General features: G+C 43.5%; 2 protein-coding genes across 2 annotated transcripts in view; one reads left to right on the forward strand and one right to left on the reverse strand.

The window, feature by feature from the left end:
* ppp1r16b (protein phosphatase 1, regulatory subunit 16B) overlaps positions 1-21,186 on the forward strand; it is a 149,058-nt gene that overhangs the window by 106,936 nt on the left and 20,936 nt on the right. The window contains exons 4-5 of the mRNA XM_084061448.1: positions 6,389-6,534; positions 10,308-10,411. Of these exons, the coding sequence (XP_083917574.1) occupies positions 6,389-6,534; positions 10,308-10,411 (250 nt within the window). The remainder of the gene's footprint in view (positions 1-6,388; positions 6,535-10,307; positions 10,412-21,186) is intronic.
* LOC311048285 (eukaryotic peptide chain release factor subunit 1-like) lies at positions 12,797-14,077 on the reverse strand (the record flags this gene model as incomplete). The annotated part of the gene is made up of 1 exon (XM_084061449.1): positions 12,797-14,077. The coding sequence occupies one exon, from the start codon at positions 14,075-14,077 to the stop codon at positions 12,797-12,799; it is 1,281 nt and encodes a 426-aa protein (XP_083917575.1).

Below are 21,186 nucleotides of genomic sequence, written 5' to 3' on the forward strand. Positions count from 1 at the left end.
AAATATATATGGACAACGTTACGCCATTGGTTTGAAATGAATGCTATTGGCTGCAACCGCAGCGAGGGCGGGTCTTCACTCGGTAGAACCAGTAGTAGCCCTAGAAACATACCTTACTTTATCATTCATTTTCTAATTAATGGGATTGGCATTATTTACTAAACGCATATCTTGATGATTTAAAAAAGACTTTAAACTAGCGATTGGAAACATAAAGTGTTTATGAGGTTTACTAAGGTAATAAAATCAAGTTTAAAGTTTGCCCAAAACCTCATTGACATCTATTGAGATTATAATGTATTGCAAACGGTAGAAGATGAAATAGCGACATCTGCTGGGCCATTAATAGGAACAGCAGGCTGAACGAGAACCCTGCAAGATGAGCTTCAATTCCAGCGAAGGGGGTTTGCCCCTTGGTCTGAGCCCATGTTAGTCATTGAGCTCCTCAGACCAGAGCCACAGGCCTCCCGGCCCACAGGCAGGTTCAAGTAACACTGTGTCCTCTGTTGTCAGGCATAATCTGGGCCTTTGTCAGGGCGGCTCTCCCCTCTCTGTGTTTGAATAGTTTTCATGGGGAGTTTATGAAAGGCACATTATTACTTTACGCGCGTCATTGTCTCCGTTTGGGGGAGGAGATATGCAAGGGATCTACAGGGGAAAGCAAGGAGATTAGCCTAGTGGCTACTTAGCATGTGGGTGCAAGTATGTGGTGTTTTTTTTAGAGGAAGGCTGAGAGATTAGTTTAGCAGCTAACATTGTTTTTTTTTGGTGGGGTTTTGCAGGCCGGAGCTTGCAGATGTAGGTTAATCCAGATGTTTGGATTAGTTTGGCAAGTTTGTCTCTCCATTGCATCCTGTTCGTGTCTTTTATGTTCTTTATTCCCTGTGAACTAATATCGTAGCAGTTAGCAATTGGGCTAGGTGATATGGACAAAATGTAATATTGCCTTTGACTAATAGCTCACAACCTGTCAAGAAACCCAGACGATATTTAGACTCATCTCATGATATTGATCTAATATCGATATATTTCCCAGCCCTACAGTAGTTGGCAAGCACACAAATCCACAGCTGGTTTCAGATGCACCGCATGCTGCATGTGGCAGACTAGTTGGACTAGACTCCTTTCTGTCTCTCAGTTGTGGCTACCGTCAGGCAGGTTTATCTCTGCTGTGCGTTTCACTCATTGTGTAAAAGCAAACGCTCATTTCAATTACAACGTGACATCTCATAAATAAAGTAGACCCCTCCGTGATGAATAAATAATCTCTCTGCTGGCTTGTTTATTTTTCAGTATGTTCCTCTATTTTAATGTCCTTCGCACTGCTCATCAAACCCATGGGCAGCAATGAAACAGGAACTAGCAGCCCGCCGAAATAAATCTAATGACCTCCACAGCACCCGACTTCTGCTTTTGAAAGCTCCATCAGGAAGTTATTAAACATTCTCTTTCTTGGTTTGGTTCAGGGTTGTTTTTTTGTATCTGTCTCTTTATCGACTTCCTCATCTGAGCATCTCCCAGCGGGTGCACAAGCACCACATCCAGTGTGTACACTTAGGTTAAACATAGCCGTTTCCTTGCCTGAAATGTCGCCTTGGCTTCTTGAGTTGTCTTGTTTACGTGTCTCTGTGTGAGTGCTCCGCACACCGCTTTAAAAGCTCTTGAATCTTTCATTGTATGTTTCACCATTAATCTCTTTCTCTTGCCCGTGCATTATTGTTATCTTTTTCCGTTACTCGTGCTGCATCTGCTCAGCATTAAATCTCCTCTTTGTATTCAGTATATATTTTCTGTTCTGTTCACTCTCTGTCCCCTTACCTTCGGTTCTCCCTTTTATCTAAATCAGGTGGGGAATACACAGTGTATACATTGAAACCACTTCATTATAATTTATTCAGAAATACTGCGAGAGAGGCTACTATTGTGTGCCCAGGGAAAGTTTTTGTAGGCCTTAAGGATACGCTGTTTACACCACTGATTCTCAAACTTTTTAATTTCTTTGGTATGCGTTAGGCCAGCAGTTCTCAATCTTTTCAGGCCGAGACCCCCCAAAATAATCATATTTGAACTGGGGACCCCCCACCCTGACAAACACTTGGAATTGTAGGAGTTGAGGTATTACATTTTGTTTGACTCGGTTCCACACAGATAAATATTGTGAAAATAGTCGATCTACAAGCTCACAACGCCTCGTTTGAACATGTAGATCGGCTATTTTAACAGTTTTTGCCTATTTCTTAGGTAATATTTGACAATTTGGCCAATGTTTGACAATTTTTATAGTGTGTTGATTACTTTTGACGCAGTGATGGTCGTTTGTTTTACAGGTATGAAAAAGGTCTTAAAAGTCATTAAATTGTCGCTTTAGAAATGTGCAGATACCCTGTATACACTTATACTGTATGTTGGTTTGTTTACTTTTGAGTGAGAAAACAATGTTGCACATTAAGCAAATCATCTGGGGACCCCCCTGGTGGTCCCGACCCACAGTTTGAGAACCACTGCATTCATTAGGCCACGAACCCCCATACCTCTGAGAGTGAACTCGAGTGTAAGGGTCCATTTGGTTCTCAACTATCTTCATTTAGCTGGGAACCCCCTCAAGGACCCCCCTTTGAGAGTCACTGGTTTACACTGGTTTACACTTGCACCGCTACGCGGGCCGAACGTCTAGTGCCCACGCAGCGCCCACTTGGCTTTACTTTACTGGAGTATTTGCAGTTTTCAGTACTTTTACCTCTCTACTTTGTAGATTCTCATTAATATTATAAAACATCGCTTCAGCCCTATATACATTTCGGCCATTTGAAAATGTTACGCATTGTAATGATGTGACACATTGTGAGCTTTTAGATCTCCAAATTTGTGCAAATCTGATTATAATTTTTTTTAATTTATTTTTTTTAACTCAAATCCTTGCTTCAGGGGGTCCCTGGCACAAAATATTTTTGAGATGGGGGTCAGCAGCCGAATACATAATTTTGGGGGTCCATGATATGAAAAGGTTGAGAACCACTGAAATAGGGCATTCATTTCTGAATAAAAGAAAATAACCATTAAAAGATGAAATGTGGAGATACTAGGTTTCTGCCCAACAGTGAGGATATTATACAGTTTATGAATGTGAGTCCATCTGTCTCTTTGCTTCATGGTTTCAGCTTTCTCTTCATTATTCACTGAAGGAGCTCATTTATTCATCTAAACATCTGTGGTAATGTGGACAATAAAGTGATTAAAGTAATGTAGGGAGAATAAAATATATTTTGCAAGCAAACTATATTAATTGAACTTGAATACAAAAGTGTGGGTTTTACTTCAACGCCGGTAGGCATAGCTTTTTAAAATGGTGTATTATGTCTCAATTTGGATACTGTTCAGCTGTACTTGAATCTTGGACAGAAATGAATAACCACCATGACCATACCAATTTGAGTCTTTTAAAGACTTTATGTCATTTCTGTGCTTTATTGCATAGCTAACAGACACGCAGAGCATGCCATGCGACAAAGGTCATGAGCTGGCTTCTCGTTGAGTTCCCACAATATGGCCAATTAGCACATGGGTTTGGAGCCTTAGGGCTAATTTATACGTTCACGTTGCTTGATGAAAATAACACGTTTTCAGCTCAGAAACGTGACACAGAATTCGGCATGAGACCGATGATGCTGATATTTATGGAACCCCCCCTCCTCTGTGCACTTTCATCGCCTTGATTTGGAGTCTGTTTCTCTATCTGTCTTGCTGTTCCTCTATCTGTCCTCTTTTCTCTCTCGGTCTCCATCATCATCTGCATCTTCATTCATGGTCTTTGTTTTCCTGGCTCACGCCAATTAGCGGCGATGGAGAAAACAACGTCTCGGTTGCTTTTCACGGAAAAAAGAATCTCCCTTCCTTTCCCACCCTGTAATCACACCCACTTTTAAATGGAAAATACTTTGTTTCTTTCTCTCTGTGTGTCTCTGTCTGTCAGTCTGGCTGACTCTGCGCCTGTGTGTGTGTGTGTGTGTGTGTGTGTGTGTGTTGTGTGCGTTTCGGTGTCTGCTTGCGTGGGCACACACACGGTTGTGTGTTTCCAATAAGGCCTGACATCTGGGGTTCAACCCACACACAATGGACTAGATGTCATCAAGGCTGCCTCCAGTGCAGCTGTAATGCATTCAGAAGAATGCTCAGTGGAATATGCTATTAAAAGAAGAGAAGAGTTGTGATACAATCTCACTTCATGCACGCCATTCTCCTGCCTTTGATCTCTTTGAAAAAAAGAAATAATGGCTCACTCTGATGTTATGGCATGTTGTGACATGCTTCTTTTTTTTGTATATCATCACTATTCTGGGCATGTCATGATAGGCAAACATTCGGTGAAAATAGATGAACGTTTGCTAAAAATAGATGATCCTAAAGCTCACAACGGGTCGTAGACTCATTGTGAGCTTGTAGATGTAGATTGGCTATTTTCCGCTAAGATTTGATGTAGAAAAAAGGAGCAGACCGAATATAGACCCCTGGGGTACACCAGTCAATTAATAAGGGTTTACGTTGACCCAAAACCATTGCCCATTCCTAAAATTCATCCTCTGCATTTACCCATCCTAACTATTAGGAGGAGCGGGGCAGCTATTTTTAACAGCACCCAGGGGGCAGTTAGGGGTTAAGTGTCTTGCTCAGGGACACTTTTGATAAAGGCTGGGCGAGCCGAGGGTCAAACCGGCGACCTTCCTAATCCCAGACGGCCTCTCTCTACCCACTCAGCTACAGAAAGTACAGGAAGTACTTCAAAGCAATCAGTGCTCCACCATTCTCTGAGCCCGGGGATTTCAGTGGACATTACTATAGTGTTCACTGGTCAATTTCTATACTTCCTGGTGATTGTTTTTCCGTTACTTTTCTCCATTTTCTCCATATTTGGACATTTCCAATTCCCTTCCGTCTGGGTATAGTAACTGCCACTGTCAACCCGTGCGCTTTGGTTTTGGGAGGCTGTAGACCGTTGGTTCTCAAAGTGGGGACCATCTACAAGCCGGATCTGTATATCTTGTATATCTGCTATTTTTGAAAAATTGTGAACATTTGTCGTGAACAAGTCTTTCAATATAATCTTTTTCAAAGCGAACATTTGTAACTCAAATCTTTGCTTCAGGGGTGGTCCCTGGAACAAAATATTTTGACGTGGGGGTCCGCGGCCAAATACATATCATCTTGGAGATCCTTGACATGAAAAGGTTTGAGAACCACTGCTGTAGACAACCACACGTCTCTCTCTCTCTCTCTCTCTCTCTCTCTCTCTCTCTCTCTCTCGATAGATAGATAGATAGATAGATAGATAGATAGATAGATATAGAAAATGAAATGTGTATGTTATTTAAACTTATTTGTCATATCTGACCTGTGCACCTTTTGTTTACAAAGCCTAAAGGCCAAACAGAATTTTTTTTTTCTATTCATAATGTTCCAACGACAGAAACACAATTAAATTGTTAATCGCTATTATATACTATATATAGTATAATGGTGACAGCCCTAGGTATCCCTCCCAGGTCCGTTCCCTGCTGAACAGGTGCCCCGATCAACCTGTATAGTAGGGGTCTTCAACAGGGGGTCCGGGACCCCTAGGGAGTCTTCAGAGTTACTACATGGGGGGGCCGCCAAATCTTTGTGTGATACGATTTTTTGTTTTTACATTAACCACTTGAACCCTTGCATCGCTTTAGACAAATATAGCAGATCTACAAGCTTACCGTTGAGCTTGTAGATCGTCTATTTTCGGCAAAAAGGTTTGGTGTAGAGGGAAAAAGAGTAGACCAAGTACTACAGAATGAAAGGACAGGTTTACGTTTAAGTATTGACGGTTTAAGTGGTTTAATGTCTGAAAATGCACATTAACATCAATCCAACATGCTGATGACAGTGCTGTCAAACAAGTCTATGAAAAAGTTGAATCTGCAACAGAATTGTATACAGTATGTAGTCGGGGTCCCTGCTTCATCTCTCTCAGTTAAGGGGTCTTTGGCCTGAAAAACATTGAAGACCCCTGCTGTATAGAGTAGAGGAATCGAACTTCATCCTCCACGGTGTTGGGCGGGACTTAAACCCCTGCACCACCCAGACACACACACTCATGGTGACTGGGCTGGAACAGAAATGCTTCACTGGCTACCATGCTATAGCTTCTCACTTCTTTTTCTCCTCAAATTTCCTTTGTTTCCTCCTCTTTTCGTTCTATGCACTCTCTCCGCTGTTCTCCTCTTCTGATGAGCTCTGTGTGTTGTGTCCCTTACTTTATTATACCTCTCCTGCTCTCCATCTGCCTGCTAGAGACTAGACAGACATGTTTTATTGAAAACTAAAAAAATGCAATAAATCAATCTCCTGTTCTCTCTCCCTCCAGTGTTGCATAGATAACTATGAGGAGATGGTGAAGATCCTGCTTGCTAGAGGAGCCAGTGTCAACTCCCAGGACAATGAGCTGTGGACCCCGCTGCACGCTGCTGCCACCTGTGGCCACGCAGGCCTGGTCAAGATACTGATCGCACAGTAAGACATTATAACTCAGTGATGCTCAACCTTTTTCATTTCGCTGTGACCCCAATCTGCGCTGTAAAAGCAATGTTTTGGTGTTTTCACTGTTTTTTTTTGTAGACAGGGACGTTTTGGGGCTAAATGTGTTTATTGTTTTGTTATATAAACACATGGCAAAGTTACATACTATGCCTTTAACTAACAAATGGAACCAAATGGACCCTTACACAAACGAACCACGCGCACACATGCGTTGTGGAACATTTGTGAACATTGTAAAAGGATTTAATTGCACTAGTGGCTGCCATTTGGAGCGGTTTATAGAGAACCGCCCATCCGATTCGACTTCGTCCTTGACACTATACTCCCGTGGGTCTTCAGCAGTAAACCCGCCAGGTGTGAAGTGGGTCGGATGAGCGGTTTGCGGGATACGTGTGCCCATCCGGAGCGGGCCGGTTCTGGGGAACCACTCATCCGACTCAACTTCACACTGGAGAGACCGCACTCCCTTGGGTCCTCAGAAGTGTACCAACCAAGTGTGAAGTCCATAGATAGTTCATATTAAGATATGCAGATACATACGTGCATACTGTATATATATTGTGAGCACTGACCAACACAATTTCAAATAAGTATTTTAATGCAGGGATTTTAACATAGGTCTTCTTCCTAATACGGGGTATTTCATTACAGAAAGTCCTTTAGTTTGAGTCTCTGGAGGTTGCCTACAGAATGAGAGACAAATATTAAAACATGTTGAATTCCAATAAACATCATTATGAATTATTGGAGTGTGTGTAGCTTACCGCCCGACTGATGCGTCCCTCACCCCTCTAACTGTGTGCCGGTCAGCTTCAGTTTCAACCCCAGCTGATGAGAACACAGGTGTCCCCACTTGCTTACTCAGACACAGCGGTCATCATTTGAGACTCTCTCTCTCGTTCTCTCGTTCTCTCTGTCTCTCTCGTACATACATACATAGATTCCTGGAATATATCTAACTATATAAATGGCGACCGACTTCCGCACCCTCGGTGGCGACACCCCACAGCTCTGTTATCGAATAAACAACGCACCGCCAGACCACATGTCGCCAACTGACTCGCCACGGCGGCCGCGCTGAATTTACGCCTCGCGTAGGGGACATCTCACTGCTCACTACACCTTTTCCACCGCGCAACATAATTAATTCTACTCACCAAATGTCGGACAAAACGGAAGGGGAGGCAGCTTCGTACCGTTTACCGTGCGCACGACCTCATCACCACAACAGCAGGCAGCCGCTGCGGGGGTTTTTTCCTTTTTTTCCAAACTTTTTTTTTGGTCACCATTTTCTCCAGGCACCATTTCTCGTGTAACGTGCGGCAGCATGCGCTGGGTTGCCAGGTTTGCACAGCCAGCGCCAGAAACAAGCAACCACCTTCATGAAAAAAAAACAAAAACGAAATGGTCCGCAATGTTCCAGGGGTGTCCCCGCGCGTCCCAACACTCCACAGGGGGTCAGTGGACCATCAGGGGGTCCGCGGACCCCCTGTGGACCCCCTGAAACATAACAAATATTATTTCTTCAAATTTTTTCCTTTTTCAAAAAAACGTTTCCACAGTTTTACTCCGGCGATTTGGGTCCCCCAATATACACACGGCCACGCTGGGCCCCGTGCGCGGCTGGGGTTGCGGGGGGCGTAGCCCCCCGAAACTCTAGTATAGTATAGATGGATTGCCTGATCCAAGGCACACGTGCATAGCTGACGGAAAAAGGGTGGTCCAAGTACAGGGACAAATGAGGCCCAGATTTCTAAATGTAGAGGGTTTAAGTGGTTAGAGGCCCATATATATTCATACATAAATTTAAAAAACATCACGTGGATGCACCTGGGACGTATCATCAGTGTTGTAGCCTGGGGTCGACAGGTGTTTCGGGTCTCGCAACATGCACCCTTGCCCAGGTGACCCAGCCGGGGTTGATCAAGCCCCGACTTACGTCCCAGTAGCTGCCCTCAGCGGACCGAGGGCCCCTCAGTCCACTTCTCCGGAACTATTCTGCCGGGACCGGGGGAGGCTCTGGCACTGACTGTTGCTACCTGTGGAATTACAGGCTAATGAGGCTATATTAAAATCCAGATACTGTACTGCGCGCGCGCGCGCGCGCGCACGCGCACACACACACACACACACACACACACACACACACACACACACACACACACACACACACACACACACACACACACACACACACACACACACACACACACACACACACACACACACACACACACACACACACGCATCCTCTGGGCCGTTTCAGAGCAAATCCCATGGGCTGCTCCGGATAAGAGACACCTGCTAAATTGTAAATTGTACAAACAAACACTCAACAGATTCATCGCTGCCATCTGTTGACACGTGGGACCTGTTAAGCTACTCACCCAGCAGAGGAACAGTTCAAAATGAAAGATACAAGCCCATGGCATTATGTATGTTTGGCTCTCCATTCTAAGACCAAAGTGTTTATCTACTGTAAATGGAAAGGAATGAAAACATCAATCGGTACATCATGTAAATCAGACACGTTTTCGTTCCTACTTATCGCACACAGGCTTACAGTATGTGCCATGTGCTGACGGTCATATTTCTTCCTGTTAACATCCTCATTTTCTCGCAACTCTTTTTTTTTCCTATTGAAGTTGGCTAACGTTCAACTAACACAATAATACTCGACAAAATATGCACACATCATTAAAGGATTAGAGCAAGATAAGGCGAAACTAGCTAAACCATAGGCGCACAAGGGTGGGGGAAGCGTTCGTACTGTATATAGCTCAGTGGGGGGAAGGGAATAAGGCAGGGAATTATACATGTGACTGATGAATATCTCTCATTTTTCATCTTGTGTTATAATGCAGGATACATCACACGCTGTATTTAGTAGCACAAATATACACACGCGGCTCAAAAACACAAACTCTCACCATGTATTTGTGTGTGTTTTTTAACACACACTCTTCACTTCATAAGAATTCAAGGTTGGTATTTTCTGCAAAACACAGATAAAAGTTGATTGTATAAAGGATGTGGTACTCTCTCACTAGATCTCAACATGGGGTCCAGGGTGTTCCAGGGGGTCCCTAGCTAAATGATTGATAGTTGGGATAGTTGGTAGTTGGGAACCAAATAGACCCGTGCCGTGGCCTAACGCATCAAAATGATGCGTACCTATACGTAGCTTGTGAGCTAGGTCAGGCAAATATTGTACACTTGAGAATTTACAGTACCCACTTCTGTGTGGCCGATTTATATTACAGTGCGTTTGGTGTCTGCGACCCTGACATGTCAAGCAGCTGACCAGTTTGGTGGTCTATGTAAGCTCACCTCATTCACTGTTGTTATTGCTGTCAGTGTCACTGAAGGTTGGTATGCACTTGTTTGCTCCCACCACTGCAGCACCACAAGTGGGCCCTGCTTTCCCTCAGGGTTCTGTTTTCCCTGAAGGGGTTTGTTATAAATCTCTCTGCTCTTAAATGGATGTCTTCTAAATGTGCTGAGCAGGAAGTAGTAGTATAGTAGAGACTGAATGCCAAGATCAAATATAATCACACTTACTGTACTTCTTATTTTATAAATAAAATGGTTTTCAATCTATTCGAGAGATTTCTGACTGAACTGGGGGTCCTCGAAAGTAAACATATTGAGAATTCAACTTGAGAATGACTTCACTGTAGCTAACCAGTTATAGCATTGACCCTTTGTCCACTTCTTGAGACCTCTGGTCTGTTCCTGTTCCACAGTGGTGCAGATCTGCTGGCGGTCAACTCTGATGGGAACATGCCCTACGACCTTTGTGAAGATGACCCCACGCTGGACATCATCGAGACGGCTATGGCTAACAGAGGTATGATGCTAAGCTAACTAACATATACTGTATGAAAACCTTTCACGCACAATACAGCAGCTTCTGCCTTCAACACAGAAGACAGACAAGAGAACAGGGAATGACGCAAACACTGTTTTAAATGTGGAAAGTGAAACGCATCAGTCCAGTCCTAAAAAGGCCTCAAACTGAAATAACAGTTTTGTTTAGAAACATGGTAAATGGTGGCTTTTCTTTTCTTTTTTTTTCAACCTTGGGAAATATTTGAAATACCTTGAAATACCAGGGCAAAGGGAATGTAAACATCTAGCTACAGTACATGCATGCATTCTGGGAACATTCTCTGCAGTCCTCCTTTGAAATGTCTGTGCATTAAGAAGGATTGATTGCACACAAAAAATGTTTTTGTAATGTTGCGCATTTCCTTCTATATGCCTGTTTGTTAAGCCTGATTTACACTTTCTCATATAACAGAGGTGTGTCCGAAAATAGCTGATCTACAAGCTCACAAGGTGTCACGATGCGACACCTTGTGAGCTTGTAGATCGTACATTTCGGGATGTCTGAGAACAGATTCAGGAAGGGAGGGGGTGCTGTGTTTCCAGCTGTGTTTACTACTACTACTACTACCACCACTACTGCTACTACTGCTGCTGCTGCTACTACTACTACTATTACTACTACAAATAATAGTTGTGATCATATTATTAAGAGATGTAAAGCAGTCTTATGGCCGTGGGGATAAAGGACTTCTTAAAATGCTCAGTGTTACACCGTGGTAGTATAAAAGTGCCACTCAGGCTTTTAAACCTGTGCAGGGGATGAGCTTCCTACTGCAGTATCGTTGGTAGATAGATACAGTAGATAGATTTATTGATACCAAGGGAAATTCATAGCAGCACAGCAGTAGGGATGAAACACAGATCGTTGCTGTCGGGCAGAAACCTCTTTATCTACATATTTTAACTATTTTGTGTTTTTTCGTAAATGAATATAGCAGATCCACAAGCTTGAAACGCGGCGCAAAGCGGCGCGTTTTGATCTTGTAGATCTGCTACTTTTGATACTTTAGAATTTTGAATCCTGAAACAGTTTTGGACATATGAGGTTTCCCATATACAGTATCAGGACTGAGGTTTCCACCCGACAGAGATACAAAAGAGTAAGTAGTAAGATAACAATAATTGAAAATTGTTGTCCTTTTGTACTTGGGCTGACTGGGTTAGCGTAACATGAATCTAAAATAGAAACTAGGCTGATGCCCATTGGGAACTGTTCACATGGCGTTTGGATATTATGGTATAGATTTCCATAAGGAATCAGAGGGCAGCTGTTAAAAAGACTCTCACGTCATCCAGGTTTGTTTACATTAGGTCGCCAGGGTTACTCAATATGTGAGTTCAGATTGTTATGGTTACCATTGTTTTTTTGGGGGTGGTGTTTTTGTTTTCATTAGGTCGATTGTAATACTTTGTCCTCCTGTCTCTACAGAAACTCATTTAAAAAAAATATCTCATTAAATGCAACGGCAGCAGTTACCAGTAAAAATCACACCCTGTGTGAATTGACCCCCGTATTGATGATGTCATCAATTTTTGTGGACAGACATACATTCATACATACATACATACATACATACATACATACGGACACACGGACAAAGTCATGTGTGTCCGTCCTTCGGCACCACTCAAAAAAAAGAAATACGAACAAAAATGTCTCCATATATAGGCATGTCATGTCTGTGACGTACAGTAACCCATGACAAACAATGCGTCCTAAACATGACATGTCATGTGAGGAGAGTGAGTCCAAAGTTCTTTAGTCCGGGTCGGGGCTCAGTGGTTGTGGGGGCTATGGGAACTTGCTGTTGTGTTCAAAATAGCAGGAAGAAGTAATTACAAACCATCACTCTTAGGCCAATTTATACTGTATGTGGCTTGCCGACAACATCGCCACAAAATGTAAAGAAGGAAGTGAGTGTGGTCTCGTGCAATGGAGCTTACAGTACTTAGTCTTCTCAACCAATCAGAGTACACAACATTTTATAAAGTGGCGACAATTCATTTTTCCAGAGGTACGTGACACCATCTGTGAAGGTCCTCCATGTCACATTTGTCGTTTTGACATCACTTTTGTCATGCAATGCATCATTTGGCTTTCTCTCTCTCGGGATTGAAAGAAAATCTCACTCCTCCGCCTGTGTTGAGGTTTTTGCGGGTGTGTAGGACAAGTTTGTGTGTACAACTGGTGTTGGAAAGTGTGTCCGACACCAGTGTTGATTCGGCCCCCCCTCTCACTCACATGCTGCAAAAGAGAGGTGTCATTTATTTTTATTTTCCTCACAGTATCAGAACCAGACCACCTAGTAATCATCCAGATCAAATAACTCATCATCTTGGTACTCTACGCCTTGGAAATCCACCCTGTACCGTAAAATACCCCCGATGCCTCCAAACTGACAAACTGAGACCCCTCCTGGCTCTTGTCTGTGACTATCTCCAGCATGGCCCCAAATTTCTTGTAGTTGTCAGCGAACCATTCGAGCAGGGGCATGCTCTCAATCAGCTCATGTTCCTGCCCCGTCTCCTTGTCTATGAAGTATGACTTGTCCTTCTCCTGCTCTGGTGTTAGATACAAGGTCTTCTCATCAGCTTCAGCTCCATTGCACTCTGCGCCATGCACGCGAAGAATATAGCGCACAGTATCTAAGTTCTCGTAGACGAGGAGGATCTCCACTGCTCCCATGTCCAGGGCTTTCAGTGTGTCCTCCACCCCAAAGCAGTACTTCCCCGTGTCCTGGTTGATCTCATCAAAGTACCGCCCTATAAGCTTCTTTTCCTGGATGAACTTGACATTGGTGAGGACCTCTGCAGAGAGCTCGATGGCCTGGTTGAAACCGTTTTCTCCCCCGTAGGAAATATCCACCAGCTTCAGCACTTTTGCCTGTAACCTCGGGTCGAACATATCAGACAGGCTGAGTTCAGTCTTTAAGTCGGCAGAGCCAGCCAGTACCATCCCGGCCACATTTACCGTGTCGTTGGACACAAAGAGCTGGACGGCCGTCTCAGCCACCTTCCTCACATAATTGTGTCTCTTCTCCATCCTTAAACGGGCAAAACGCAGAGCCGACTGTCCTCCTCTGCCGTGCTTCTTGGGCAAGTCAACGGTGAATTTGTGCAGCACCTCTCTGGTGTTGCCCTGCAGTGTACCAAACAGGGCCCCACTGCCGTCGATCACAATGAAGCCAAACTTGCTGTCATCAGAGAGCAGGGCTGTCAATGCCTCGGTGTGGAACTTGTTGTCACAGAGGTACAGGGAGGTGTTGATTGGCTTGAATGGTTCAAAGTCAATTTTGACTTTCTTCTCTTTGCCTTCCTCTGTCACAATTGTGCCACAATACACTACCAAACCATTAGGTGGGACTTTGTTGTAGGGTTTTAGCCTCTCCCGTGCAGAGGTGATGGCTCCAAGCACAGAGAGTCTGTTGACTCTACTCTTGATGTTGGAGGCCGTGCCGAACTCATCAGCCAACAACTTGGCCTGTCTAGATATCTGATCCTTAGGGGGAATGATCAATGAGATCATACTGGTGCCATTACCACGGGCAGCCTCCAAACCTTTGATCAGCTTCTTGATTTTCCATATCTTCACATTGTTGTCAGCCGCGCTAGGGTCGTACGCCATCTTTCTGCTGCAATCACTTCAGCGCAATCTTTTTCTAAATGACACCGCCTTTCAGACTGGTTGCTCTCTTGCATGGGGCGCTCCCTAACATAATCCTATATATTAAAATTGGCGTACCGGCGGACCTCGACGCTACACTTATGACTTATGTCATATGACTTAATCATAACCATATAAGGAGTTCCCAATGCAGCTACGCCCAAATATGGAGTGAGTTGTCTAACTTCAATGTGTTGTCATGGCATCAGGTGCAAACAAATCAGTCAGCTCCATATATGTGCACAAAAGGGGGCATATATGGGCATAATCTGATGGCATCAGCGATCTTCAAATATGGGCATACATTTAAGGGACAAGGACTGAGAGATACAGAGATCCAGTTGTCCAGAGCCACAGATCCCACCGCTATGCCCATATATGGGCATGTGCATACATGGGACCGACCAACTTCCAACTCGACATGCACAACGGCAAGGACTCAAATTGTCCAGAACTGCCGATCCAATCAAAATGTCCATATTCAGTATGGACATTCCAATATATGGGCATATACTGACACGACACAAACAGGCGTTGTGGTTGTGTGCATATGCGAATGGTCAATGCCCGTGTGCAAGGTCAGCTCAATTGCTCAAGCCACTGAGGAGAACCGTGCAGAACAGAGAGGTTTTGATGACAGAGGTCTCCTTATTTATATGTACAGTAAGATATAGTAAGTATCATCACGTACAATCTATCACCAGTAATATGGGCATATAGTGGATATGTACAGACTATCCAACAGTGGATATGGTGTGAGGCTGTACAGTGTCAGCCAGCTACAGCTAAGAGTACAGATACATGTACACTTAATCTACAGTACAGTGAATATAGTGACCAATAGACTATCTATTGGCAGTGAAACATTTACAGCAGTTCGCCTAAGCAGGCCTATGATTCTGATGCTAGCGTACATCCCTGGTAGTCCATGAGAAAAAGTACCAGAGTAAGTGAGCAGTCATTAATTCAAGGACAGAACAGAGTGCGTAAGCAATCATTAATCCAAGGACAGAGAAGAACGCATAGGTTATGTGGCTTAATGGCTACTGGCACAAAGGACTGACCGCTCAGTCTTGTGTCGAGGGATGATGAGTCTGTCACTGAAGTTGCTCCTCTGCCCCGCTAGCTCATTGTAGAGAGGGTGAGGTGGGGTCTAGGGGATAGCTTCGATCTTCCTTCTTTCTCATCCTCCCCTTTGCAACCTCCTCAAGATTGTCCACTTTAATTCCAACTACAGAGCTATAGCCTTCCTCATCGACTTAATGTCCCTTGTGTTGATGTCGTCGTCCCCCATGCAACACAACCTTAATTAGAATCATTGGTAACACCTGTGGAGGAAGTAACAAATAGGCCCAATTTCTTTCCAATATGGCTACGAGTCGAGCGAGTCGCCCACCAGGGGCTTCAGGTGCTGCAGGACCAGTCTCTCTTAGATCTTTATGTGCTGCGGTGCGCTCAGCCATTGTGTAGTTTTTTGCTGCTTAAGTTGCTCTGTGTTAACCTCTATAGCAGTGGCTCTCAACCTGTACTGGATCAGGGCCCACATCTTGAAAGTGTTCGCAGCCCACCCATCTGACCACTTAACACGGCAGCCGTGTTTGGCAATTATTTGGGGGCCCACTTGCAATGCCCTTGTGGCCCACCAGTGGGCCTCTGCCCCCCAAGTTGAGAACCACTGCTCTAAAGAGCGTGTGTGTGTGTGCAGTGTTGCAATGCTGAATTGGAACGTGGTTGCACTCTATTTTAATGACGTGACGCGCACATCGCTTAACACCTACACTACAGATCACACAATGGATAATTGATATGCATCTAGGCTCATTCCTATGTTAATCCACCTGGTGTGAGTCTGGAGCCTTTGTAAACTTTGTTGAGGTGTGAATTTAAAGTTGTTTTAAATCTATGCGCGTGCCTGCGCGTGCGCCTGGTCAAATAGGTTCCTGCAGTTGAGCAATGCAACTGTGTGTGTGTGTGTGTGTGTGTGTGTGTGTGTGTGTGTGTGTGTGTGTGTGTGTGTGTGTGTGTGTGTGTGTGTGTGTGTGTGTGTGTGTGTGTGTGTGTGTGAGAGATGTGTGGGGCATCAGTCAATAATGGAACCAGCCTTTTTTGATTAGTTGATTCTGCCTGCTCTTGTCTTTCAAGGTAATGCTGCCAGCCCAGCAAACCCAGTGCATAGAATAAAACACATACAGTATTGCTATTGATCAGCATAGTCCTTAGATCAAAACATAAACACATACCACATGCAGCTTCTTGTGATTATCAGTTGACCTTGGCTCTGTAGTGGTAAAAGGGTTGTGAGTCGTGACAAATGCTGCACTGTGTGTGTGTGTGTGTGTGTGTGTGTGTGTGTGTGTGTGTGTGTGTGTGTGTGTGTGTGTGTGTGTGTGTGTGTGTGTGTGTGTGTGTGGTGACAGAGATGCCCTGGCCAGTTGAACAGATTGCAGATTGGAACACAGCAGTGGGGGGCGTGACATTGGACAGTGTTCCGTTTCTGTGATTGACACCTCAGGGCGTCCAGGGACATTCACAGTCCTCTCATTCCCAGCGGGATGCAGATAGCTGTGTCACTGGTGTGGACTGTGTGTGTGTGTGTGTGTGTGTGTGTGTGTGTGTGTGTGTGTGTGTGTGTGTGTGTGTGTGTGTGTGTGTGTGTGTGTGTGTGTGTGTGTGTGTGTGTGTGTGTGTGTGTGTGTGTGTGTGTGTGTGTGTGTGTGTGTGTGTGTGTGTGTGTGTGTGTGTGTGTGTGTGTGTGTGTGTGTGTGTGTTTATTATGTCATATATGTAAAATGAATAAGTGTTAGGACAGAGAGATAGGTAAATCCATTTACGTTAGGGTTTTTAGAGTTTATTTCCCAAAATAATACACATGGTGTACATTTTGTACAGTGGTGAAAGAAGTACTTAAGTATACAGTAAGTAGCAAGCAATACTACAATGTAGAAATACTCTGTTACAAGTAAAGTTCTTTTATTCAAATGTATCTTTTTTTTTTGTTGTTCAAGGTTTCTTTATTGGTGTTTTCCAATTCACATACAGGTCAATAAGACGAAAGCATACAAACACAGTGTATGTTACCCCCCTCCCCCCAAATAAGACACATTTGCAATGAAAGTTGTAAGAAAATACAAAACCAGGATAAAAAGTCAAAGAAGTTAAGTATACACAGTAGAATATGTCTTGTGTTCAAAATTCTTCTAGTAAAAGTATAAAAGTTTTAGCATCAGAATGTACAGGCACATTCCTAAGCCAATAAATCATTTGATGGCCGGCAATGACCAGCGGAGTCTATCTGAAAGAGTGTCCTACTGAGCAGCCATAATAATGATGCTAACAATGAAGAAATCATACCAAAAGTAAGGTTCTTTGCTTACATAAAGATCAGTCTAGCCGAGCAGAGCAGCAGGGAGACAGTGGCAAGTGAATAATAAGTCGATCAAAGTGAGCACTGTGCTGCCTAATTGCTCCCCTAATGATCCCAGTCCTGGATATAATGCAGGGATACGCGCAAACACACACACACACACACACACGCACACGCACACGCACACACACGCACCCAACAGCATGCACCGGCACGCACAGATACTGTACCTGAACACTGTCCCCCCCACCACCTCACTTTTTTTGGCCTTTATTGATAGTGTACAGCACATAGACAGGAAATTGGGAGAGAGAGCCGGGGAGTGACACGCAGCAAAGGTCGTCGGGAACGGGACTCGAACCTGCGACACGCTGTCAGGCTGCAATGGAGCCTAGGTGCCCGGACCTCCCCTCACACACATTTGAATAATGTATTCATGTCCACATAAGAGATCAGAAAATCTTGGACAAATACCCAAACACCCCTCAGGGGTATAAGTAACTCGCAAGTATAGTAATACAAGTACAGACACACTCACACACACACACACACACACACACACACACACGCACACGCACACGCACACGCACACTCACACGGTTGTATTGTGAGGACATCAGCATTTTAGGATGACGATTTTGGGAATGCCATTTTTTTTATGTTGCCATTTGTAACCCATAGACTGAAGCCAAAAATAGCCAAGGTCATAACATGCCGTGCTGTAATGCGTTGTGAGCTTTCAGACCTGCTTTCAGACCTGCTCCACCAGCATGCAGCTAAAGTATAAATCAGGCACAACTCCAACCCTGACCCCTAAACCATAACCTCTAAATGTCTAATCCTAACCCCAACCTGAATCGTTTCCTAATGGTAAGCCGCTAACTCCCCTAGTGTATTTTAACCATGAAACAGCCATTTCTCTTGTGGGGACCAGGAAAGAATGACATTTCTCCAATTCCATTATACTTGTGGGAATATTTGATGAACAAGTATACACGCACGCACTCACGCATGCACACACACACACGGCATACGCAGCCCCTTCTGATCTGACAGCTGTTTGATCCTCTTCCCTTAGAGTCCAGCTCATCTATGCTGAGTCTCAGTGATAAGAGGAAGAGCGTTCTACCTGGTACAGGACAGTCAGAACACACTGCAGTGCATAGCTGTCAGTAGCTTTGACTCATACCATTTGGCTTCCCTAGCTTAATCCATTAAGCTGGGGAAGCATATGTGTCATTTTTAGATTTTGTTGGCTACACAAAAAAATATCAGGTATACAAGCTCATAGCGTGACACTGAGTGCCTGTAGATCTGCTATTTTTGAAAAAGAAATTGTGCAAATCTTTGAATATATATACATTTTTAACTCAAATCTTTGCTTCTGGGGGTCCCTGGAACAAAATATTTTGAGATGGGGGTCCGCGGGCAAGTAGGCTACATATGATTTTGGGTGATCCTTGACATGAAAAAGTTTGAGAACCACTGATATTATAGCAACATACGTTTTTTTTCTTTAAAAAAAACTCTTTAGAAGACATTTGTAGAATCCCCAGAAGAAGATTTGAGTTAAAAAATGTTCACTTTAAAAAAAAATATATATTCAAAGATTTTCACAGATTTTAAAGAAGTTTCAATAAAAATAGCAGATATACAAGCTCGTAGCTATGAGCTTGTAAATTTGCTATTTTTGAATAGCCCAAAGTATAAAATAGTGGTTATAGCTATAAAAATCTGACACAGTATGCGTTCCCGTATTGAATGGGTTAACCGCAGTCCACTGCATAGCTGTCAGTACAGTAGCTTTGACCCATGCCATTTGGCTTCCCCAGCTTAATCACTTACACCCTACAGTATATATACTTCATTGACCATTGTCTCCCAGGGGTCTATACTTGGTCCACTTCTTTTTTCCCCCTCTACACCAAATGCCTTTGTTGAAAATAGACAATCTGCTATTTTCGGCAAAATTTTGCTACTATGGTTTAATTGGTTAGTGGCAGTCCACTGCATAGCTGTCAGTTGCTTAGACTCATGCCATTTGGCGCCCCCCACCCCCGACCTAATTCAGCCATGTCAGTGGAACGTCATAAAAACACATAGGATTTTACTGTGTAACTTTAACTCATGCCATTTGGCATCTCCACCTGAAGTTGACCATATGCTTCCAAGAAGGCAGCGGACAGAAGAATGAGCAGTGCGAAATTAATGTGGAATCTTACAGTATGACATAAAAAACGCACGTGGAGCATTTTCGCTAGTTAATGAATAATTCCATATATTTTGAATAAAAAACCCCCAAAGGCTTTGAGAACCACAGTTTCTGACCGACAAGCATCCTCTCTCTCTCTCTCTCAAGAGTCGATGTGTTTTCAAAAATGCACATTTGCAGAGCCGTAATACCTCAGGATTGCAGAGTTGAGAGGTGGATTAAGAGGTGGAATGTACAGTGGTTGTGACGGCACCAACCGAGCCAAGGACCGCAAGAACTCCATACGCCATCAGATATGAGGGGAGGGAGCTTCAGCATACTGTGCGTCTTTATGTCGCCGCTGTCCGGTGGAAACCTTGTATGTCCAAAACCGTTCCTTTTCTATTATGAAAAAAATATATGTACAGTCAGTGGTGGAAAAAGTACTCACATTTTTTACTTAAGTAAAAGTCCGGAAAGTAAAAAGAACCAAAGTATTGGTATCAAAATGTACTTAAAGTACCAAAAGTAGAAAGTACTCATTATGCAGATTGTCCCATTTCACAAAGTTTTCAAATGTATGAAATTAATAAAAATCATATGAAAATAGCAGATCTACAAGCCCACAATGCGTCGCATCGTGACGCATTGTGAGCTTGTAGATCGGCTATTTTCAAATGGCCGGAATGTATATAGGGCTGAAGTGGTTTTGTAATAATAACCAAAATCTACAAAGTAACTAGTAACTAAAGATTTCAAGTAATTGTAGTGGAGTAAAAGTAAAATATTTGCCTCTGAGATGTAGTGAAGTAGAAGTAAAAGTGCTGAAAATTGGAAATACTCCAGTAAAGTAAAAAATACCTCAAAATTGTACTTAAGTACAGTACTTGAGTACATGTACTTAGTTACTTTACACCACTGTGTGCAGTAAGTAAAATAGTGAAAATAGCTGATCTACATGCAACGTGCTGTGAGCTTGTCGATCTGCTATTTCCACTGCTTTTGTGCGACACCCTTGTATGACGTAGTAGGGCGTTCATTTACGAAAAAACATAAGTAGTTGAAATATGCAGATACAAGGTTTCTGTCCAACAGCAGAGATTATTATGTTACAATAGCAGACCTAGATAAAATAGCAGCTAAACACAAATCTGTCCAAAAAAGCCCGACCAGGACCTGTGTATTTTACCCTGAAAATGATTTGTGCATTCCTGAGCTATAGTCAACTATATTTTTATATTTTGTACCCCTTTCGTGGCAGTATAAATAGATTTAAACCCTTGCTGTGGTAAACAAGTGACAGTACAGGTGAAGCATTGATAACAAGAGCATCCCTGGAAAGCGAGAATGCAGAGGAACCTGGGACTCACTGAAAACCATTCAGCACTTTTCCAGAGTTACAGTTAAAATACCTTCATTTAAAGGTTGACACGTTGACACGTTGCGGCTACATGGTGACTCACTCACAAAGGCAATTTAACTGTAGCTCTGGAAGAGTGCCTTGGTTTTAATTTT

This window comes from Gymnoscopelus microlampas (genome assembly GCF_963454915.1).
Source record: "Gymnoscopelus microlampas genome assembly, chromosome: 7".
In the NCBI taxonomy this organism is placed as follows: domain Eukaryota; kingdom Metazoa; phylum Chordata; class Actinopteri; order Myctophiformes; family Myctophidae; genus Gymnoscopelus; species Gymnoscopelus microlampas.